A 25,312-nucleotide genomic window follows, 5' to 3' on the forward strand; every position below is an offset into this window, starting at 1 on the left:
TGAGTACTTTTCTGTCACCTCTGGTTTAGTTCTATTCTTCCTAATGCCACTGATATGCACAGAAAAAGTGGGTAATGTTAGATCCCAACATTTTAGAAATAAGGAGGACTATAGAGTTCACATTAGATACCAATATTCTATAAATAATAAGGACTTGGTAACATTAAATCCCAACACTTTAGAAATAATAGAAACTTTAGAGACATTAAAAAACATCTCAGTATGGCTTCTAATCCAAAGTTCCATGATACAATCTCCTGAACAAATTTTCTTGTAAAGAAAACACTCATTTCCTAATATAAGAAGTAATTAAAGATCCTGTAACAGTCAACAGTTAAAAACTTTAGAATAATAACAATAGTAACTGTTAAATCTGCTTTAAAATTAAGCTCCTAGACTCTTACATACTTACCATATAGATCAGTAACAAATATTATCATGTAATTCTATTTTACTAATACTCAGGTTGTTTTAATACAATAGAAGCACTATTTTCTCAACTTTCTAAAATAAGAAAACAGCACCATCCAGTGCTCACATTGAGGATATACCTGATTATTTAAAGTCTGAATTTAGATATACAGTGATCTTATGTCATGCGATTTATGAGATAATTGACCTCATGTTTTTTGAATTAATGCTAAAATAAAAAAATTTAAAATTTCCAGGAGTAATCAGACATGCAGATATAGATATATATTTCTATATATACAGTGTTAAAAAATCCTGCCTTATTACAAATAAATAGTGCAGAAAAACAATACATAAATGGCCCTGGCAGGTGTGGCTCGGTGGATTGAGTGCCAGCCTGAAAACCAAAGGGTCACCGGTTTGATTCCCAGTCAGGACACATGCCTGGATTGTGGGCCAGGTCCCCAGTTGGGGGTGTGTAAGAGGCAACTACACACTGATGTTTCTCTTCCTCTCTTTCTCTCTCCCTTTCTCTGAAAATGAATAAATAAAATCTTTTAAAAATACATAAGTGGAATTTATAAGACCATAAAGTAGTTTAGATTCTGAAAGGGCTTAGAACATACTGGACAACCTCAGATAGCCCTAGGATTGATTCAGTTTTGCCTAGATCCTCTAGGCCTGCTGTGGTTGGCTTTATGTCGGACTACAGCTCAGGCCACTGAGATGACTGTTAGAAAGTGGCAAGACCCAAAACAACAGGAAGATCAAAGACAAAGTGCAGTCCAGGATAAAGACATCAATGGGAACTCAACACAAGCAAAAGAGTGACTAAAACTAACTTATTAAATCCAACTGAACTCTCAATGTACCCTATAAAATATGCTATAAATACTTCTACTTTTGGCTAGACTATTAGGTAGATATTATTTGATTCTCTCCAAAACAAGGTACTTACCTGTGCTAAAGGCTTGGAACTGGGATCCAACTTACTCCTATGAATATCAAATTCAGCTCGTTTGTGCCAAAACCTCCAGGCATCCAATAAATTTCTGTAATTCTCAATCCAGTACTGAACTCTTTCATCTTTAAGAACATCTAAAGGAGAACCCTAAAAAGAAAACATGAATTGTTTCAGTTGTTTAAAAATTTCCTGGCTAAACCAGAAGATTCTAGGTAATATGTGAGCCACACTAAAGAAATAGGCCTCCTTTTTGCCAAAAGCTGACTCTTAATGAGAATATATATAAAATAATTGATGGAAGCTCCACCACTAGTTTACTTTAAGCTGGTTTCTACTAATGACAGAAATATATACTGCACATGTATGTAATGTATGTATCATTAGAATTGGCCAGGGCAGTGTAAAAAGTTTAAAAGCCCAAGAATAAACAAGTCACCTTCCTTGTTGAATAAATGCAGTAAAAAGGGAATACTCTTTATCCCAACAATTAAAACCTCCAGGTTTACAAAATCTGTTTACTACCTACTCCAAATATGCACCAAAGCAGCTAATCACATTTAAAATAATACTGAGCCTGGTCCTTCCTATCTAGCAATGTATTGTGAACTGAGATGCTATTTCTGTAAACCTATTTATCTGAAAGTTAAACCTGCATATCCTCTCTTACCTTCAATTAAAATATACATTACCTTAAAAATTAAAAAGAAAAACACTAAACCCAAATGTTCTTAGTTCTTATGCCCCTAAGACATACTGAAAAGTTTCATTTTCCTTAAATTTAGAATTTCCTTAAAATTATTCTCATTAAAAACTTTAATTTCTTGCCAGTAAGACTTTTCCTAAAGCTGTATTTTCCCTGGCAGCTGTCACATTCCACATTTCACCATCCTTGCTTTGGATGGTCTGCACAGAATGCTGATAGCTCTGTCCAACATATATCTTCCTTAATTTATGAAGAAAAACAGAATAAATCTCCACCTACAATGAAGCCATGGGCATCAATACAAAGCCCATTTTTCTCAGTTCTATTTGGGAGACAGACAGAACACTAAAATGTTAGAACTTAGCATGTATCTTACTTATGGAAAATGGGAAGAAACTTGTAACAACTAATAAAGGTAATATATCTTTACACATTCCATTAAAACAGAAAGAGCATATCTTTTACCTATTTATCATGTAGTAATTTCAAACCAGTGTTAATTTAGCTATAGGAACATGTGGAAAAACTCTTACTTGACAAGTTCATTTTTTTAAAAAGTAAACATCTACTCCACTCTTAATTTTGACCAACTCAGCTAGAACTATGTACTAAAGAAGAACACAATCCCTGGCTTTAAAAAAAAAAGAAATCTTCATACCGCCACTCTTGCCCCTTCCATGGCACTGAGGGTCAACTAAGAAGGAATTTGGCCAGTTCACAAGCACTAAGTTTCCTCTAGATGGCCCCTATAAAACCTAAATTCAAGCTCTGACAAAACCTGCAGAGGAAACAGTTCACATTAGGTCTGACCAAATTAGAAGTGTTTGCAGAATACCTTGGGCTTTGCATAGATCCATAGTAGTAAAATGTAAGACAAAGAGAACAGGAAGTTCCTGACCTTTCAAAAGCATTAACCAAAATTCTTCAGAAAAAGGTAAAAGGACTCATTATAATGTACTGTATACAGCATGTAGTACTAAATAAAAAATCACTAGACATATAAACAGGTAAACAGCCAATGTCAAGGAAAAAGTCAACAGAAACTAAACCTAAAAAAGTCCATGTTAGAGTTAATTGACAGAATTCAATGCAACTATTACAAATATGTTCAAAAACTTAAAGAAAAAGTATTTTAATTAGTAGGGATCTTGGCTGAAAAATATAAATTATAAAACAACTGAGATTCTAGAACTAAAGTACAATAACTGAAACTAAGTATTCCCTGGAAAAGTTAACATCAGAAAGAAGGTGACAGAAGAGTCAATGAGTAAATGAATAGAGTTTATCCAATTTGAGGGACAGAAAAAAAAACGATGGAAGAAAAATAAATAGAGTCTTGGATACCTATTAGATATTATTAAATGATTTAATATATGTATAGTAGAGTTCAAGAAGAAGAGAATGAGATTGAGGCTAAAAAAAATATTTAAAGAAATAATGCCCCCAAATTTCCCAAATGTGATTAAAAATACTGACTGCAGATCCAAGAAGCTCAGTGAACCACAGGCAGGCAAAACAAGAACCACATTAGGCATCAAGGTTAAACTGCTGAAAATCAAAAAGAAAACCTTTAAAGCAGTCCAGGAAAAAAATAAAGTTACACAAGGGAAACAAAGATAGGAAGAGCTGACTACTCATCAGAAACACTGAAGGCCAAAGGACTATGAAACCAAATCTTTAAAGTGGGGAAAGAAAAACAAAAATGAAATGGATATTTTCAAGTAAAATTAAACTGAGAGACTCCGTCACTAGTAAAACTGTAGTATAAGAATGCTAGAGAGAAAGACCAAAGGATACCAGATAAAATTTGGGTCTACTGGTTTAAAGAGTACCTGGAATAGTAAATAAGCAAATAAATATAAAAGCTCACGGTTTTGTTTTTCACATAATTTACACAAATGACAACTAAATGTTCAAAGCAAAAGTATAACCCTATGTTGGAGTTTACAACATGCAGAGGTAAAATATATGAATGACAACAGGACAAAGGAAGGGGATATAAATGAATTACACCATTTAAAATTTGTGAAACATGAAATATGAAGCAAAAAGCATAAAGTGTTAGGGGTGAGGTATGATGTACAAAAGACCAAGGGTGGAGGAGAAAGCCTGATGTACCCGGTGTGTGAAATGTGAAGTATCAGAAGTAAAATGTTTAACAAAAGACAATGAAAAAGGGGTTTAGCTAAAAAGCCACTAGATAAGTGAAACACTGAAATATTCAATTAGCCCCAAAGAAGGCAGTAAAGGAATAGTAAACAAAAGGAAGAAAAAAAACAAACAAATGGAAAATAAATAGCAAGATAGTAGACTTAATCTTGACCATATAAATATAAGTGGAGAAAACATCCCAAATGAAATGTAGCTGAGGCCCTGGCTGGATTAGCTCAGTGGATTGAGCGTAGGCTGCAAACCAAAGTGTCGCAGGTTCGATTCCCAGCCAGGGTACATGCCTGGGTTGCAGGCCATAACCCCCAGCAACCGCACATTGATGTTTCTCTCTCTCTATCTCCCTCCCTCCCTTCCCTCTCTAAAAATAAAAATGAATAAAATCTTTAAAAAAAGAAAAAAGAAAAAGAAATGCAGCTGAATGGATATGAACTAAGGAGGTGGGGACTGCTGAAGGGATTGGGGAATGGGGGAGACAAGGGCAAAGGGGGAAAAACTGGGATAAATAGCATAAAAATAAAATATATTTAAATAATAAAATAAATAAAAATAAAAACTGGCACTATACTCAAGTCATCCAAAAAAGAGAAACACAACTGAGTATCAGACTGAAACTTTTTAAAGAAGATTCAACTATATACTTGTCTGCATTTAAAGCATATTTTATAAATTTTGTTAAGAGGTTACCAACTCATTTGTACTCTGTAGCCATATATTGATTTAATCCCACTTTGATAAGAAAAAAAATAATGCATTATGTTACAGAAGGACACCTTTTCTTCCATGGGCAGTGGCTTGAAATCTTGGGGTAAATTTACATTGCAGTTTGTAAGCTAGTATCTACATCTGTTCACAACGAAGGGTGAAGGAGAGAGCACTTTATTATATTTTCCCAGTACATAGCATGCTCTCATAACAAAGGATGAAAACAGGAAAGGGGACACCATGAAAGGATGAGATGACCTGGAGGGCAATGGGAAATCTCAACAAAATAAGGAATCAGTAGAAGGAATCCTCTACCAGGAATCTGTTTGTAACCACTGGACAGTAAAAACAGAGAAAATAGATAACTGGTTACCCTAAATCATGTCCATTGATAACAAAAAGAGAAAATGAAAGTTAAGAGAGTTGTGGTATAATTTGCATTCTGCATTTCAAATGAGACTATAGTTCAGATCAGGGAACTTCAGCCTCTTTTGTATAAATTGTAGTTGTATCAACATTTGGGGGAAGTAATCAGAGGTTTCTCAGCTCCGTCTGGTAAAATAAGACTGATACTTCCTCAAGTAAAAGAAAAACTAGATAACCCAATGCAGGCAGCTTAGGGAGAGAAAGATGAGGCAGAAGTCTCCACAGATCTACTGATTGGGCTAAAGCTAAATGCCTTCTAAAGATCCTAAGCCAGCAAAGAGCATATCCATTTAATGAAGGAAGAAAATACAGAAGGTGGTTAAACATTTATTTTTCTTTAAGTTGCTGCCACACTGCACTAACCTGTAACATGCAGTAACTTGCTGTTTGGACATCTCCAGTTCTGTCAACATAACTCTCCATTAAGTCCACTCCATCCTTAGTAAGGCCTGTCAGCAGAATTCCTTCCAAATTTCCAGCCTCTTTCATTTCATTGGTCAACTTTTCAATATATCTGTTTAACTGGAAAATTCAAAGTGATTCTTCTGAAGCAATCCATTTCACCCTATCTCTTGCCCTTCAAAACTTCTCTACATGTGGAACAATTTATTCTTAATAGAAAACATTTTAAAACAAAAGCCTGTGGAAAAATCTAGATGCATGATCTTTAAGAAGTCTTTGCATCTAATATAAATTACAATGAAGCATTTATGATCACTTAAAATGTTTTTTTAAAAAGACAAGGCATTTGTATGTTTGATGATTATTCTATAAAATAACTAGATGGTTTATATACTATTACCAATTTAAAGAGGACTGTCCTTATTTTTCTGCAAAGTTCTTGCTGTCTTTTATAGTAGGATATATTATAACAGTATATCACAGAATGAGTTAAAAGGGAACTTGAAGACTATGAGAAATAACCATCTCTTATAAGGTCTTCCCAGACTTCCTTCTACCCCAAACTTTCACCAAGATTTATTTATATTCCCTCCAGCACTTCTTCATTATGATAGCACTCACCACATTGTAATGCTAGTTATTTATGTGCATTTCTCTCTCACTATATACAGGGTCCAGCAGAAGTTAACTCCTGCTTGAGTGTGGTTGGTAGGGTAATAATATAAGTGCAATAATTTATAGTTTTAATTTCAACATTTCACCTAAAATGTCACATGGTGTGCTTGAGTGTCATATTGTTACTTTACAGAATTACAAGGTTATGATTTTTGTATTAAAAAGGGGCATTATTTGTGCCAGACCCTGTATATAGCATATGTATTCAGTTCCTATTTATTATCTTAGAAAACAAATGAATCTGTTTATGGCATCCCTAAGAGGCGAGCTTAACATCTTTATCGACTGACCAATCTCACTCCCAAAAGCAAAAATAAACTAAAATATTAAGTCAGCATTATGTAAAAAGAAAATTTAGTTATCATGTACATTTATGATATTTAATCTAATAGAGATTATTTACTTTTTAGACTTTATATATATCTCACACACACAGTTATACATAAATATCAGTTTTTTAGTCCAGTGACAATAAATAATAATCACTTCAAGCATGGAATTATACCAGTTCTTACCTGATTGTCACTAAGGAATTTACAAGCAAATGCTACTCTGTCACGTACAGCAACTTTGTTTTCATACTGAAAGGAGAAAAGGCAAGGAGTTACTTGTAGATGCTATGAGTTCTAAATTTTTGAAGACTAAGTATTTTTTAAAGATTTTATTTATTTACAGAGGGCAAGGGAGGGAGAAAGAGAGGGAAAGAAACATCAACATGTGAGAGAAATATCTACCAGTTGCCTCTTACATGCCCCCAACTGGGACCTAGCCCACAGCCCAGGCATGTACCCTGACTGGGAATCAAACCAATGACCCTTTGGTTCATAGGCTGGCACTCAATCGACTGAGCCACACCAACCAGGGCTGAAGACTGAGTATTTTATACACAAAAAGTATAATTTTATTTTCAAAGGTATTAATAATTATTGTGTATATCCTGGCAGAGCCATTGATCCCCTAAGACACGTTTTTAAAAATTTTTTAAAAATTCAATTATAGTTGACATTCAATATTACATTAGCTTCAGGTGTACGGCACAGTGGTTAGACACTTACATACTTTATGAAGTGATCCTCCGTAAGTCTAATACCCACCCAACACCACACATGGTTATTACAAAATTACTGACTTTATTTTCTATGCTGTACCTTAACATCCCCATGACTCTTTTCTAACTGCTGGTTTGTACTTCCTTAATTACTTTACCTTTTTCAGCCAGCTCCCCAACTCCACTCTCATCTGGCAACCATCATTTTGTTCTCTATATGTGAGTCTGTTTTTGTTTTGTTTGTTCATTTACTTTTTTAATTATTATTATTAACTAATGCCCATAGTTTATTCTGGTCTGTTTAGTTTTCGCATAACGTACTTTTCTGTTTGAGGAGAGCATGCTGTAGTCACTTGCCATGTCTCCTCAGGAGCCCGTTTACTTTTTTCTTAGATTCCACATGTATGTGAAATCATATGATATTTGTCTTTCTCAGTCTGTCTTATCTCACCTAAGATGCTTTCCTTAATGTAACTCAAAAAAGTTACTGTTTTTACAGAGTAAAAATTTACCTCTTAAAAACTGAAGTGACCAATGCTTTCATACAAATTTAGGTATAAGAAAAGAAGGGTCTTTATAATAGGTCACTTAATTTAAAATACAAAATTAAATGTTTAGACAATGTACTTCTCTATCAATTTAAAATTTGAATCATCTGCCTTCTTTTTTTTAGTCTTTATCATTCTCTAGCACTTCCTGAAAGCATCATTTTATTTCTTCAATATGCAACAATTAAAGTCTTCTGTTTAACAAAAAGAGTACTGACAAAGAAACAAAAAGAGCCCCAGCATACTCTGGATATCAATCTGAAGTTGTCAGAAAAGTTCAATAGCAATTTATTAAAGTAATGAACAAAATATACAAACTAAGGAGTTGCCAAAATGGACACTAACATTTATTAACATTTTCATTAAGATACCTCAATAAAATACATGTTTTTATAAACTCTTAGGGACTAACATTAAGCCAATTATTTGAGCAATGTATATTTTATAAGAAATGCTATAATGTCAAACAGAAATAACTCATGTTAGAAAGCTCTTCTCAGTGCTAGAAAGAAGCCCGACAGGACAAAAAAAATTGTGGTACCAATGTGAAGTTTAAAACTCAGTAACTAAAACTGATAAGCAAATCTCACTTTATTCTTTCTCTCCCAATTTTGTCATAAAGAACCTATGTGGTAATTGTAGTTATAGGTTAAAGCAGAAGAAAAAGAAATAGCAAAAAAAAGACCAAGTAATAAAAATATGAAATAGTCACTATAAGTAGTATGATCATATAATTTATCTTCCACACTAGAATGTCTAAGAATGACAAATACTAATTCAGACAAGACATGGCCATCCTGATCATGTGCTGGTTTACGTAACAAAAACAAGAAACATACACACACTTTAAAAAATTATATTTTAATAAAATATTATATAAAATAAAATATTTACACAGTTGTAGAGTTCTACAGCTAAGTTCTTAAGCTAACAGGAAAAATCCTATTCCATGTCTGTAAATTATATTACTAAAACTGTTTTAAAAGTCAAGTTCAGTTTGTTATCAACTAACTAACTCTAGGTTGGCAGTCATATTCAAGGAGGACTGCTCAAAAAATGTTTAAGGTACTTTGTTTTAAACAGAAAATGCATTGAACCATAACAATATTTTATGCAACAGATATTTGAAAATTTTAACAAAGTTAGATAAAAACTCCGACCTCAAAAAGAGAGCCTTAGGAGACAGAAATAAGCTTACCAACACTCCGTCGTAAGATCCTCCCTCACTCGTCAGAAATGCAAACATGACGCACAGATAGGGGTTGTTTAACTGTAGCCGCAGAGTGCTGCACATCTCTCTCCAAAGGGAGTTCTTCTCATCAGTGTAACCTGACAGTGCCATTGCTACCACATTGAGATTCAGATCACCTGCATGTTAAAGACAGCCAGCTAGATCAAAGTGACCCAAAGCTTAGTATCTCCTTCTTCCCAGTTCTTAACCTATGAACAAATGAAGACCAAAGGGTGGATTTTACTCCAGAAAAATAAGCCTACTAGAATAAGGGTTTTGATACAGATTGGACAATTTGAGAAGGACCAACAAGCAAAAATTTCCTAACTTTTTCCCATATCACAAACCCTGTGCAGGACAAGTGCCTCTTAATTTCCAAGTCCTTGTTCCAGGCAGGTTCTCATCTACTCAGGAACTAGCTGAAGAAAAGTGAAGCCATCCTACCAGAATCATTTCCAACTTTACCATCAAGTTCATTTACATTAGTTGAGATGTTTTAAAGCATTGATAGTAAGTAACTATACTATGTCTTGGGACAGCAATTTTCAAAATCATTTTATTTTTCTATTCCTAAATATATAATGCAGATATTTATGTGTATGCTTTAACTACAAGGTATTAAAATCCATTATTTTAGCATCCTTATTAGAGTATTACACTTTTAATTTTTCTAGGACAAAATTAACTATCAGTACTACCACTGAATTATAGACATACTTACAACAAAGCATTTGTTACTAATAGTCTTTTAAACACTGATGCCTAGAAGTTTATGTGGCTGTGGATAAGCTCCTAACCAAGAAGTCAGGCCTATGGCTGCCCTGCCTTCTAACAAGTTTAGCGTCCAAAGAGAAAACTATATTAACCTTTAACTTTTACTCTTAAGTATTTTCTACATTTATTATGGCAGCTATTTTATTGTTTCCTAATCCTAAACATTTTCTTTCTTTTCCAAATAAAACAAACAGTATTTTTCCCTTTCCCACCTCATATCCTTAATAGCCTTGTTCTTCATTTCTATAAACACATTCCCCAGTTACTTTGTGCCTGGTTCTCTGCCTACTAGTAAAGTCTTTAATTAATACCAAAAAAAGGAGAATCTTCTCTGAATCCTACTTAGAACAATTTATTTCCAAATGGAAAAGAATATTGGATTCAGAGAAATCTTTCTTCAAATCTTAGGCAAATTATTAAAATCATTAGAAGGATACTTTCCCCTATTGTTAGTTAAGTGCTCAAATCTAACACCAAATATTCCAGGTGCACATGACAGGAAAGTATCATGCTCTCAGGCTGCAGCAAAATTATAATTGAAATGGCTTTAAATATCAATTCTTTTTCCCATCACCACATCTATTGCAATCTCACATGGGAAAGACTTACATTGTAACAAAAGTGAAGAGAAAAAGAGGCCAATCTGGACAGAACATTAGCTTTTTCAACCTTTAGACTGCAAGTAAATATATTACAGTTAATTTTATATTTTCTTCTATCAGACAACAAAGCTGTAATGGTTTCTAAATGGACCAGAAAATAGGAATTAAGTACCACATTTTTTGGGCTATAAGATGCACTCCTCCCTCCAAATTGGGGAGGAAAATGAGGGTGCATCTTATAGTCCGAATGCATCTTACCGGGCTAGTAAATATAATTTACATTTACATTGGTGAAATATTATATTATTTATGTTATTAAATATTTAACCACATTTTTTGCTTCAAATTTTTTTTTCCTATTTTCTTCCTCTAAAACATAGGTGCATCTTATGGTCCGGTGCGTCTTATAGTCCTAAAAATACAGTATTCTGAGAACTCAGAAATAATGTGCTAAGTATATTAAAATTCAGTAGCCACATACATTTAGGTATTTTCAAGTAATATATTCCTGGTAAGAAAAAGCTGAATTTCTGGATTAAGATTTATGTTTCTGAGTATTCTCTTGCAAAATGTTAGAACAACAACTATCACATTTCACTTTTTCTTCCTTTCTAAAAAATATTAAATGGAAACTATGCTTAAATCAGCAGATTCAAACAGAATTACATTAGCAAATCAAAATGTCCTTTTTCTAAGAACTTATATTATTCTAACTAGAACTATTGTGCAAAGTTTTCTAAAAGTCAACCAATAACTATTCAAAAAATAAACTATAAAATGAAATACATTCAAATGTTCACCATAAAAATGCCTGCAAACTAAAGTTGTACTAATCTCTAAGAAAATATTTTAAAAATGTATGTGAACTATCTTTAAAAGAAAAAGACCTTGAAAATGGACACATTTGAGCATTCCTTAAATGACAGCTAAGACACATTCTCTTTCTTAAAAAAAAAAAATTTTTTTTTGTCCTCACCCAAGGACATTTTTTCATTGCTTTTCAGAGAGAGAGGAAGGGAGAAACAGAAACATTGATGGGAGAAACATCGACTGGTTGCCTCCCACACCCGCCCAGACCGGGGATTGTATAGGCCTAGACCAGGGACTGAACCTGCTACCCAGGCAGGTGCCCCAACTGGAAATCGAACCGCAATTTAGACTCTTAGACTCTTAGAATATAAACCCAGTACCTTTTTCTGAAGATGCCCCTTCATTTAGGATTTGGATTGCTCGTCGAATATCCGAGTTGAACAATGCCACAGCAGCAGCTCTCTCCCATTCCCCTTCTTGTACCAGGGAGTTCAAAAACGGCCCCACATCTACATCTGTTCCTTTCTTTATCCAACCACAAAGCTGTAAAGCTAAGATTCTCTCTTCATTTAAATTCTGTATATCGCTTTGCTTATCCAGTCCACTCCAATTATGCCTGCTGCTTTCCACCATTCCTAAAACAAGAAACATTTTTATATTAATTGCTTTATCATGTATTATTTTCTGAAGTATATTTGGAAAATAAGTCAGTTTTACAGATAAATATTTCAACGTCAGATTTTGAATGTTCAACTTCTCAGCCACAATTTGATGACAGAATGTAAAATATGCCAAACAAAACATTTTACATATTGGTAAGTAAACAGTGTCTTGAAATATCAAAAAGACCTACTAGAATAATAGTCACTGCCTGACAGTCTAAGCTGAGTCACTGCTTCAAAGAAGTCTCCCTGGCCAACTAATCTAAAGGGTGCCCCCTGCTATTATCTAACTTACAAGTGTTTCCTCTCTTTCCTTCAGCACTAACATATGCTCCCCTTTTAAAAAAACATTCATGTTTTAGTCTTATCTCTTCTTGTACTTTCTTATACTCTAACATGAGTTCCAAAGGGGCAGGCATCTTGTCTGTTTTATTTGAAAGGTATTGCTGGTATTTGAGATTCAACACATACACTCTCTCTCTCTCCCTCCTCCTCTACTTTCTGTCTCTCTATGTGTATACATATACACACATAGATATGGAAAAATGAGATCATAAACATCAAAATAGTTTGAAAGTATAAGATAAGTACTAAAGCTAAAATACAATAGGAGTGATTTGAAGTCCCCCCCTTAAATCAGGAGACTTTATATTGTCATTCTCTCTTTGGAAGAAATCTAAATTCTTGGTAGCATTATTAAGACTGCAATCAAGGCAGTTGATCCTAATGGCAGGATAATTTCACTCAGAATTATACTTGGTGTCAAGTAAAAGTTAAACAAGTAAATAGAAAATTTAAGGACTCTATTAACTGCAACTCAAATTCTTCAATGTTCCAGAAAGTTTTACCCTCAAAGTTTATGAAAAAGTTTCAAGATGGCTTATTTGTAAAATTTGCAATTTAAAAAACAATACACTTGAAATAACTCATTTTTAACCTTACTATTGGAAGCTGTTGCCAATTCAGGTCAAGGAGCTAGGAGAAGACTTCTGAAAAGAAGTTATCTTCCTTTAAGAGAGCCTTCTGCCCATCAAAATAAGGAAGCATTCTGCTCTATTAGTAACTATGATGGAAGTCAGTTGAGACAAAAAAATCACCTTTAGTTTCTGAAAGTGAAATTTTAAGAACTCTGAGAAAACGTTGAGTAATTAGATGTCTAAGTTTAAAAAAAACCTGTTAAAATTAAACAAAACATTACTTTTCTGAATAAATTACTTTTCCAAATTTAAATTGTTTAGATAGAGTGTAATTATTAAATTTCAGGTACAACAAGCTGTACTAAGGTATTCATTTTCATATATCCTCTATAAATTTTGGATTCAATGCTGATATTATTTAATTAATGATAAAAATAACAATTTTAAACAGATGGACAAAAAGCAGCTATTATTCTTTAACAACATTACAGTTTAACAACATTCCAGTTTCTTAAAAAATTTTCATTTTATAGAAACTTTGTCATGAAATAGAATAGAAAGCACTACTCATCAATCCAAAGACTTCATCACGGGGAGGTGGAAAACTGTCACATATTTAGGCTGCTCAAAGACATTCTTACTCTTGGTAACTATGCTATAGGTACCTAGGGTCATCAAATATGAAATGTCGTATTATTGTGGGTTTTTAAGTACATAGTCATATTACGATTTCCAACATGTATGGATTTTTTTTATATCCAGTAAACAAATATAAACTATTTTGTTACTTAATAAAATTAATTGGGATGTGAACTTCTAAAAAATGAACTTAAAATATATGATTTTAACATAGCTCTGAAAAAAATTAAAATATATTTATGTATGTTATACAATACTAAATGACAAAACTGTATCCCCTAAATTTGATATGAATAATAGAATCAACATTTTATGGATGGTTGCAAGAGAAACAAATTCACTTATTAAAAAACATTAAAAAGGCTTTTTCCCATCTTGCAAGATGGCGGGTGAAAAAACTGAGAAGTCAGATACTAAGGAGAAGAAACCCCAAGCCAAGAAGGCTGATGCTGGTGGCAAGGTGAAGAAGGGTAATCTCAAGGCCAAGAAGGGGAAGTCCCACTGCAGCCGAAACCCTGTCCCAGTCAGAGGATTGTCAGGTATTCCCGGTCAGCTAGGTATTCCAGAAAAGCCATGTACAAGAGGAAATATTCCACAGCTAAACCCAGGATTGAAAAGGAAAAAAAGAGCAAGTTATGGCTACTGTCACTAAACCAGTTGGTGGCGACAAGAATGCTGGTACTCTAGTGATTCAACTTTGCAAAATGCCAGATACTATCCTACTGAAGACGTGCCTAGAAAGCTGTTGAGCCATGGCAAGAAACCCCTCAGTCAGCATGCGAAAAAACCGCGGGCCAGCATCACTCTGCAACCATTCTGATCATCCTCACTGGGTGCCACAGAGGCAAGAGGGTGGTTTTCCTGAAGCAGCTGAGCAGTGGCTTGCTACTTGTGACTGGACCTCTGGCCTTTAATCGAGTTTCTCTGCATAGAACACACCAGAAATCTGCCATTGCCACCTCCACCAAAATTGATATCAGTAATATGAAAATCCCCAAGCATCTCATTGACCCTTACTTCAATAAGAAGCAGCTGTGCAAGCCCAGCACTAGGAGGGGGAAATCTTCAAAACTGAGAAAAAGAAATACGAGATTACAGAGCAACGTAAGCTTGATCAGAAAGCCGTGGACTCCAAAATTCTGCCAAAAATCGAAGCTGTTCCCCAGCTCCAGGGCTACCTCTGCTCTGTGTTTGCTCTCACAAATGGGCTTTATCCTCACAAAATGAAGTTCTGAATTTCTTTTGAAAAACCTAGTTAAATAACTGATCTGTTAAAAAAATAAAGAAATAAAAAACATTAAAAAATTTTGTTTCAAATACTATACCATGCAGTAAGACACTTTGCTATTTGTACATAATAACTTGTTGTATTTTTATACCCATATAAAAAGAACACAGTAAAATTATCCAGTGTTTATAAAGAATATTTTGTGGGTAAAAACATTAAATCCCCAGTCTGTTTGCCCCTTCAAGTAATTCTGAATAGATAAGTTTTCTAGACCAGAGTGTACCCTTTAAGCATGAAAAATATTTTTCTCATGCTGGATGGAAAGCTGATGAAAATTTATTACACAATTTTCTGCTATCTTAAAAGGAAGAAATTATACCTATTGGCAACACTGTGAAAACCGCTATTCAAGACTGTGTAAGGCATTTCCTCAGAGCACACATTCTCTTCATACTGGTTGATTTCAACACTTAGTCCGTCCCATAAAGTAGTTTCTTTGCTCCTTTGCTCCTTATCTCCAATGGTCAACATCCCCTTTACCCACTGCTTTCAAGTGCACTCTCTAAACTGCTCCTCCTCCTCGAAAAGAGCCCCTTCCTAACCATGACCTCAAAGCCTTCCTGAAATCTCATTTCCATATCCTTCAACCTCACACTCTCCTGACCACTCATATTTTTACTTGCCAGTCCTCTCTCATTTCCCTTCCTATCCAAGCTAGATCCCAAGGATCAACAAATGAGTCATTCTCTTGCCAGTACCCTTCATTCTCCTGCACCACTGTCTTTTATTCTTTCCTCTGGTAAAACATCTCCCCACAATCTTCCCATGTTTCTTAAGACAACTCTCTCTCCTGTTCTCTGCATCTTCTCTAGACAACCTCTCTGCTCTTTGTCAACAAGTAAACCTACTACATAGAAAGTATGAGTCATCAGGTGGAAAATCCCTCAGCTCTGGTCACTGAATCTTAAACAAACTGCATGCCTTTCCCCTTTCCCTCAGGCTGGTACGGAAGTGGTGTACAGCCTCCTATCTAAAGCTCTGGATCACTCTCCCTCCCATTCCTGGGACTTTTGCTCTTCACCTCCTTTTCCGTACATTTTCAACCTCGTTCTATGGGCTTTTACGTATCAGCATTTAAACATGCTTAAGTTAATCCCATGTGCAAATAAAAAACAAAACCATATACAGGTCCTCCCCAACACTAAATTCACCTGCTGCTACCATTGTATATACTTTTATCTTCCTTCATAATTCAAGTTTGTTGAATTATGTAAAATGAATGACTTCACTTGTTCAACCTACTCTAAATTGCTTGCCCAGTGGACACCTCCAACCAGCTATCTCAAATTCAACTTATTCCAAAAAAATTCTTACTCTTCTCAAAACACTCTTCCCATGTTATTCCTGTCTAATTAACTGATACCAATATTAACCCAGTTTCCTAAGCTAAATATGTGTGCTATCTTTTCACTTGTCCTTCTCCATCCTTTATCCAACTAATCATTAAATTATCTTTGAGAGATACCTCTCAAAGTGGGTCTTTAAAAAAGAAACCCAAACCATCAAACAAATGAGTAAATAAATTTAGAAAGTCAGTGCCACTTTTACAGAACCAAGTTGCTCTCCAAAAAGTAGTTTGGACATAAAAACAATTATGCATTTAATTAAACATTCACTAACATATTACTTACCCTCCCCCAAAAAGAATATTTATGTATACTCTCCTAAAATACATCAATAATGGGGGAAATATAAAAGTACAAAAATTATAAACAGATATTACAGAAATTGGAATTTTCTTACCCAAAGATGATTTTACAATTGATTTAATTCCTGCATAAACCAATGATCCTTTGTTGCCTGGAGATTTCTGGTCCATATCTTCTGTATACTGCTTCATGAGTATTTAAATGCATAGGAAATACTAGTAATGATACATAATAAAATATTTCAAAGTTAAATTTATTTTGATTTGGAGCCAATTCATAATTAGGCATCAGTGCAAACAAGGTGGTTCTACTCTATTGTAGAGCTATACTTTCTTCCTCCCACACAATCTGCAAAGCAGTATTTCAAGTTCAACAGTTTTAAACACTTTTACTTTGTAATATGTCTTATGTAACTTGTATTTGCATATAAAACATTCAACACATTTATTGAATGACCCTTCAGCAAACTTTAAGAACATTTCTTCCTGATTCATCTAAAAATTCACAACACAAAGGATATAGTGTAGAGTATACCACAATGACTTGAGCTGTGGATCTTCGTTTCCAGCTAAAATATGGTTTCTCCACACCTGTTCTGTATCAAGTCCGTACCTTGATAAAGCCCGAAGGCGCATCTTCGTTGCGATATCTTTTTCTAATGAATTATCATTCTCTTCTTCTGCACATTCATACAGATGACGACCACAAGCCCACATTAAAGATGTAATTGGGCTCCAGGCAAGAGATATCCTTTCAAAAACAGTGAAATCAGACATTGTTCGGTTGGGAGTTACAACTATCATTCGATTTTGGCTTGTAGGATGCCAAGCAAAGGAAGCAATGTAATTGTCACAAGGTTGAACACTTCTTTCAATTATTGTGGGCTCAGTTTCATCACCAATGGGAGTGGGTGTGTGCTGCATATCATATAATCTAATAATATTACTATCCCTTGTTAAAGTGGCAAGCAGCCCAGTCCTAGTTGGACACCATGCTACTTTTGTTAAGGGTTTGGGTTGCTCAGTCAAAGTCAAAACTGGCTTCTCAAACTTCCTAAGATCCCATATTGCAACCTGACCTTCATAGAAGGAAGCAACACGATCATGGAAATATGGGTCTACTGTCACCCCCTGAACAGCTTTTGTATTTACAAACATTTTTTGGCTTGTATTCCGAAGATCAAATATGGCTAGGTTACGATGCATACCAGCAAGGAGAAGTTTCTGGTCCCGTGGAAGCCAACAGAGAGAGAGACAAGCGTCATTCTGTCCTAATTCATAAAGTGGTTTTGTTACTAATAATGTTGTTTCAGTTTCACCTGCTGAAAGTCTTACTTTCTCCATGGGGACTATATCAGGAGTATATTTGCTGCAGATATCCCAAATCAGCACTGAAAAATCAGCTCTATGTTTATCTAGACCAGCAGCAAGCCAGTTACTATCCAATGGATTCCATGCAAGAGTATTGCATTGTCGTGCATGTTTTGGAACAAATTCTTTTCCTATCAAATCTTTGAACTTTGAGTTGTGGTCTTGACCAAGACTTGTAAGTACAACTCGACCATTTGCTTGTCCAACTGCTAGCAGACATTCAGGATCGTAATTGAGATACCAGGCAACACATTTCATATAGGGTGTATCTGAATTTATTGATAGCAATGTAGCTGCAGAGTCTTCAGATAAACGTAAAGATCCAGCTTTGAGTTCTGAATTCACAGTAGATTCCACATGATAAAGGCTCAGTTCTGAGTCACACACAACAAATCTATCAACCTGGTGTGGTGCCCACAATATGTCAGGTTTGGTACCGCTCATGTTTATCGATGTGCTCAAAGTGTCCAGTCAGGTCCATTCACTGAGTATCTGTTTAAAAATGAAAAGTATAAAATGTTAACAAGATATAATTCTAGGTTGAATCAACAATTCAGAAAGTAGGAAATTGTCTATACAGGTACTCTGTTTTTCAATCTATATACATTTTTTTCTGTCTATTGCTATGAATTCAAGACAGTATTTATTGACAAAAAGAGAAAAAGAACTTCCTCAAAGAAGATGAGCTGGTAAAAACCTGAAAATTCCATTCCGGTTTTATTTCCCATGATCAATTATTTTAATTACATATTACTAGTACCTTCGGCTTAACCTTAGGGTTAAAATAACTTCAGTGTGGTCAGCAAATGACATCATCCATTTGAAGAAGGTAAAATTTTAAAGAGTTATGAATCATGTTCCTAAGCAATAGTTTAGATCAGTACTAGCCATTTGAACTTTCTGTAGTGATAGCAATGTTCTCCATATGTCCTGTCCAATATGGTAGCTAGTAGCTACATGTGAGCCACTGAGTACAGGAAATATGACCGGTACAAATTTTAAATTTTAATTAATTTTAATATAAATAGCCATATGTAGCCACCATAATGCAGATTTAAAGTGCAATGTAAGACAGAGGCCTGCTCCCCGATTTCAACAATAAGAAACAGCCATAAGGCAGAAGAAACACTGAAATGCCTTGAGCAGAGTTGAGTTCCATTTCTAGCTGACATGTGTCAGCTATAAGTCTCGTAAAGGACTTTGTGTTTGGGGGTCCTTTTGTTTACTCACCTATACAGCATAAAAGTTGGTTTAGATTAGGGTTTCTTAAACTTTAGTCATTTAGGTACCACCTCTGTGGTTACTTAATATTTTTATTTAAATTGACTCATTTTTAAAATCTAAAAATTGATTTTAACCTCATAATAAGGTCCATGAATTATAGGTATGATATGCTAAGTATATTTTTCTAACATATATTAAAGTAAATAGATAACTATTAAAAAATGCTTGACTGTGTTTTACCTAAAATCATCCTGTTTATGACCAGTGGTACATACATGCACTTTGGGAAACTGAATCAAATAATCATTAGAGGCACTTTCAGTTTTCAAATCTATAAACTTTAAGTGCCAAAAAGACATTTTTGAAAAGATATTCTAGGAACTTAAACACAAACTAAAAACAGTTATGTTAAAAATGATACTTTAATCATAAAAGTTACTTACAAAAGTGTAAATGTCTCTTTCCAACCAAATCTGGCTAAAGCAAATTGTTACCTAGATTAAAAATGAACAAAGATAGATACAATCTTCACCCCAATTGGTATGTGTACAACTGTGTTGTCAGTTCTTAAAGGATGAAGCTATGGTTCATTCATTTCTCTAGACACAGAGCCTGGCACAGATTCCTTACAAAGATATACTAAATAAATTCAAGTCAAACACTCTTGTTTTACTTTTTGATTTTGTAAACGTTTCAGTCAGAAAACATCAATCTAGAATTTCAATAGATGCATAAAATTTAGATGACTGGGAAAAAACCTTTGAGAACTCTAATGCTAGCTTATTTCCTTCCTTAATAGATATGAAGCTCAACATCAATCATTTCCATTACATTCTTATCAGCATCCTTGATTTCTTCACTTCTGTGCCACTTTGGGTTTGCCTTCTCAATCTGTGTCAACCCAATTACTTACTGTCTTCTTTTCTCTATTCAGGTTGCCTAGTGCAATGGCTCTGCAAACCAACTCCATAAGAAATTAAGGTATACCACATGTCTGGCCTGTGGTGCTGGTTCAGCAATTGTCTGATTCATCTTTCTGCTCTGGCTTTTACAAAATTCATCTTTATATAATATCACAGTGATCTTTTAAAAATACCAACTTAACCAAGCGATCCAACCCCTGCTTAAAAGCCTGTAATGGTTTCTAACTGCTTAGTATAAAGTTCTAAATCTTCAATATAACCTATAAAACCCTACATACTTTGGCTTCTATCTCTTGTTCCGGCCTCACAACACACAATTCTCCTCCTCCTTGCTGCACTGGGCTTCTAGAATGCAAACTGCCTCTCCATCACCTTTGCAAATGCTATTCCCTTTGGTTGGAGGATTCTTCCATTCCTTCTTGACTAATAAATTAACACCTGCTCAAGCCTGACACCAACTATCCTCTATCCCTTCCCAGTCAGCTTGTTTCTTCCACTAGATTATAAGCTTCATAAGAGAAGGTAAACTTTTGCTCTCCATTTGTACCTCTAGTACCCAGCAGAGTACTGGGCCCTTAATAATTATTCATTAACTGAATGCACTTGTTAAATCCTCTCTGTGATACTTATCACTGCCATCTCTAAGCTTTACAAATCTCCTCATGCTTCTACCCATTACTCTTCCAAATGGAGGCTGGCTCCAGTCAAGAGCAAAGTGACCAAGGTCATAACTGGTTCCAATGAAGGGCAAGAGCCCAAAATAAGCCACCCTAAGAGAGGATCATCCTAATATAGTCTTTCATTTACTCTGTAAATGTTTATTGGGTATCATCTGTGGTCTAGACACTGTTCTAAATGCTGTGAACACAATAGTAAACTGGGACAGATAAGGTCCCTGGTTGCTATGGACTGAATTGATTCCCCCAATACTCAAATGCTGAAGATCTAATCTCTCACGTGACTCTACTGGAAATAGAGCCTTTATAGAAGCCATTAAGGTTAAATGAGGTCATAAGGGTGGAGTCCTGATCTAACTGGTGTCCTCAGAAGAGGAAGAGATTCCTAAACTCTCTCCCCACCATGTGAAGACATAGCAAAAAGACAGCTATCTGCAAGCTAGGAAGAGAGCTCTTACCAGAACTGAACCATACTGGTACTCTGATCTCAGATTTCCAGTTTCCTAAACTACGAAAAAAAGTTACTTCTGTTCTTTAAGACACTGGGTGAATGGCATTTTGGTATGGCAGCCCAAACAACACTGCATTCTAGTACTGAAGTTACATCTAATCTTAAAGAGAATTTAAAAATTTAAAAACGAAGAGGAAGAGGCACCTCATGTAATAACTAAGACAACAAAAAGAAGCAACAGATACTCTCAAGTAATGGTTCGTACTCTTGCCCTTACAAACAGAGGAAATCTCTAAATTGGAGGTATCCTGAGATCTGGTCCATCTTTCCATTTCTCTGAAAGACAAAGGTTTAACCAAGTACACTTTTTACCCAGGCGTCTATTCCATAATACTCTTTACATGAATGATACATGGTAAGAAAACAGTGCCACATGGAAAAATCCATCTTAAAAAATATAAAGTGTTGCCCTGGCTGGCGTAGCTCAGTGGATTGAGCGTGGGCTGCGAACCAAAGTGTCACAGGTTCGATTCCCAGTCAGGGCACATGCCTGGGTTGCAGGCCACGGCCCCCAGCAACTGTACATCATTGATGTTTCTCTTTCTCTCTCTCTCTCTCCCCCTCCCTCCCTTCCCTCTCTAAAATAAATAAATAAATACAATCTTAAAAAAAAATAAAGTGTTACTGTAATTTAAAAAACTATTTGATTTATATGACATTTAATGGAGAATCATCAGCATTTCTTCGATGTTATGCCTGTAAAATACTTACATTATCATCCACAAAATCTGATGACAGTAACTCATACAGAATCAAAGAACTTGAGTTAGAAACTAGCCAACCCGTCTCATTGCAGATGGCTGTGAAGACCAGATATTCTGGTTCTTGTCCAACACCTCTGCACTCGCACTCTAGTTTACTGCACACAGAAAAAAACAGCTACATCATTTGCAGGGCCCAGCCCAAACAGAAAATACAGGTCCCCTTGTTCAAAAATTACTGGCTGGAGTAGCTCAGTGGATTGAGTGTGGGTCTAAGAATCAAGTGTCGCTGGTTTGATTCCCAGTCAGGGCACATGCCTGGGTTGCAGGCCAGGTCTCCAGCTGGGGGCACATGAGAGGCAACCAAACACTGATGTTTCTCTCCCTCTCTTTCTCTCTTCTTTCCCCTCTGTCTGAAAATAAATAAATAAAATCTTTAAAAAAATTATGGTGACAACAGAACATTAAACCAACTACCAGCCCTTCTAAACGACTGGCCTTGTGTGACCGCACAGTTTGTGTACATGAAACTAGCCCTGAACAGAGATGTACAGCTACAAGCACCCTCTTAAAAAATATATTTCTTTATAATCCAACACGCAATATAGATGGAATCTGCCTCATGAACATAGCTCAATAGGAGTATGGTGCAGACCAAAGGAAACCAAACCTGGTGTCAGAAGACCTCCAGCAACTTACTGGCTGGACCCCTACCAAGTCCCTTAATATTCCAAACTACAACATGGAGACAGAACCTAGCCTATTTCCATTTGGCCAAGTGTGGCAATCAAAGTGAGTTCTTCACTACGGTTCCCTTAAAAATCCTTGGCATTTAATGTTTTAAACGTTGCAGATATTGAAAAATTGGGGGTGTAAGGGGTAGAATCCGCAGTCATTACAGCTTCTATTTAGATCCTCACCTTCAAGTTTAACAAGTGCTTACTTCCCATCAACCGTGTCAGAAGAAAGAAAAGCCATGTTGGTTCTGTGTTCCTCACCAGAAGATCTGTAACAGCATTATCCAAAAGAAATACCGGGTGAGCCATATGAATTTTCTGGTAGCCACAATGAAAAACAAAAATAGATGAAATTAAATGTAACACTTTTATTTAACCCGACACGTCAAAAAAAAATCCTTTTCAATATGTAATCAATGTAAAAATTATCGAGCTCTTTTTAACTTTGTTTTGGTAGCAGGTCTTGCAAATCCAACGTGTATTTTACCCTGACAGCACATTTCAACCCCACGTGGCTACCGGACTGTGGAGATCTGCATTATATATCTCCTGTATTAAGTGTACCTGGTGACCACTCATCCTTTTACATCCTCCCCTACCTTTTTTTTATCGTTGTCTTTCACTTTTCTTACCAGAACCAATAACAACAGTTGCAGTTTCAAAAAATCCCCATCATCACCATCTTCAAGGAGATAGCTATACTTAAAAGTTATACAAAAGGCCCGCACAGGTCGTCATTTGCTAGGCAACTGACTTGAGAGGTTTTATCCTCTTGTGGAATTTCCACTACTCCCACTTGCAGAGAGCAGAGCTAATCCGTGACAGGCCCTTTAAGAAGTATCTGACAGTACAACCCGCGCTTGTTGCTATTCCGGGTAAACCGGGAATCTGAGGGCAACTCCCACGCTCCAGGCACCAGACTGTGCCTCTGGCCCAAGGACGCAGTTCCGCGCAAACCCGCCGAGACCAAGGCTACAGCGTGGCCCCAGTGCCTGGGAGGAAGTCTCCGGGCGCTCTCGGGCCGCCCCGAGGATCCCTCCGAAGCCCGGCGCGGAGCGCGACTGCCCGCGTGCGCTGGCTTCGAAAAGGCCCCCGGGTCCGCCCCCGCCTGGCCTCTCAAATGCGCTCTTGAGCCCTAAACTCTGACCTTCCTTTCAGGAGTGCGGAGACTCGGACCCGGCCGCAATCACCAACCTGGGGAGGCAGCGCGTCCGCCGCACAGCAGCTTCCGGCCCAGTAGCCGCCCCCTTCGCCCCTGGAGTCCAGACCCGAGCAAGATGGCGGCGCTGCCAGTAACTTGGGCCCACCCAACCGAGGTCCAGGACCCCGCTGCCGCCGCCGCGCCTCCACGACGCTCGGAAGGGGGAGTTTCTCTGCTCGCAAGCCCCGCCCTTCACTAGCCCGGGAGTCGCCCCGCCCTGGGGCGGGGTCACTGCTTGGGAGGCCCCGCCCTCCGGAGCCCCTAAGTAGGTTCCCACGCGCCTCGAGCCTGGAGCTCGCTGGCCAGATCCCAGGGAGGCGGACCTTGGTGACCCTTTAGAGTCGCGTTACGGTTTCAAGCACTTCAAACGCTTTAGTTCGTTTGATCAGTTTAAATATCAAGTACAAATGGGTGGCCCTCGATGTAGTAGAAAAGCCAGGGTATTTGGTTCACGATTTATTCATTTTTCTTATTCCACGAACACGTCTGGCGTGCCTATGGTGTGTCTGGCACCACAGCTGGGGACACTGGAGTGAACCAAAAAGACAAGGTCCCGGCAGGAAGCAGGCAATTAGAGTAATGCCTCTTTGGGCCTAATACAGTGCTCCACCGGGGGGAGGGGCGCCCCCTTAGTTTTGGGGAGTCAGGAACGCTTCCTTGAAGCCCTGTAGCTTGAGACGTGGAGGATGAGTATGGGGTTAGCCGGGAAAGGGAGTAGGACAGAGAAGGTTGGAAGAGAAGAGCCCTCTTGGATGGAGGAGGAGCCAGCGCAGGGTCTGGAGGGAGGGCGTAGCAGTGGGGAAGCAGTGGAGTATGGATGAGTGAGCAGAGGAAGTGGGGAGAGATTAATTAAGATGCTGTATCAGAAAGGCATTTGGAAATCAAGTCAGTGAATTTAGATGGACTTTTTCCTAAAGGCATTGATGGAGTCATTAGAGTTTTTAATCAGGCAAGTGGTGTTTTAATCAGGCAAAATCAGTTTTGTGGAGAAAAGGGAAAGGCATTGGTTAAGTATCCGAATGAGAGATGATGGGAACCAAAACTACCAGCAGTGTGGAGAGCGGGGATGGAGAGAATTGTGTGGCCTAGGGAATATTTATTAGGTGGGGTGATTGACTGAGTGAGTGAGGGAAAATGGGGAGTCTAGATTTCTGGCTCCCATAATTGAGTGAATGCCACAATTGAGTGTAGCATAGGTGTTATAAATCTGACACAGAGGCTTTCTTCAGATGCCTGCCGATCTTTGCTTGTCCTGTTCATACTTGAGAGTGGATGGTGCTGGGCTTTTGGTGACTGACATAAATTATCTTGGTCCTGATGACCTTTAAAGCAGATCGTTTTGGTG

At 36.7% G+C, this 25,312-nt stretch overlaps 1 protein-coding gene and 1 pseudogene across 6 annotated transcripts in view; one reads left to right on the forward strand and one right to left on the reverse strand.

Moving 5' to 3' along the window:
• Positions 1–24,135, reverse strand: part of MIOS (meiosis regulator for oocyte development) — a 29,793-nt gene extending 5,658 nt beyond the window's left edge. The window contains exons 1-10 of one of the 6 annotated variants that reach the window (XM_045828276.1): positions 23,961–24,135; positions 22,950–23,035; positions 19,661–19,711; positions 17,144–18,485; positions 16,718–16,816; positions 11,849–12,103; positions 9,250–9,419; positions 6,971–7,036; positions 5,742–5,900; positions 1,370–1,522 (exon numbers count right to left, since the gene is read on the reverse strand). In XM_045828276.1, the coding sequence (XP_045684232.1) occupies positions 1,370–1,522; positions 5,742–5,900; positions 6,971–7,036; positions 9,250–9,419; positions 11,849–12,103; positions 16,718–16,816; positions 17,144–18,437 (2,196 nt within the window). In that variant the 5' untranslated portion in view covers positions 18,438–18,485; positions 19,661–19,711; positions 22,950–23,035; positions 23,961–24,135. Of the gene's footprint in view, positions 1–1,369; positions 1,523–5,741; positions 5,901–6,970; positions 7,037–9,249; positions 9,420–11,848; positions 12,104–16,717; positions 16,817–17,143; positions 18,486–19,660; positions 19,712–22,949; positions 23,085–23,913 lie in introns of all 6 variants that reach the window. The other 5 variants (XM_045828275.1, XM_045828277.1, XM_045828272.1 and 2 more) reach the window with 5 other exon arrangements.
• On the forward strand, positions 14,069–14,921 carry LOC123811793 (annotated as a pseudogene).
• Positions 24,136–25,312: the final 1,177 nt, after the last annotated feature.

This window comes from Phyllostomus hastatus, unplaced genomic scaffold (assembly GCF_019186645.2).
Source record: "Phyllostomus hastatus isolate PE091 unplaced genomic scaffold, TTU_PhHast_1.1 phas_scaffold_78, whole genome shotgun sequence".
Classification (NCBI taxonomy): domain Eukaryota; kingdom Metazoa; phylum Chordata; class Mammalia; order Chiroptera; family Phyllostomidae; genus Phyllostomus; species Phyllostomus hastatus.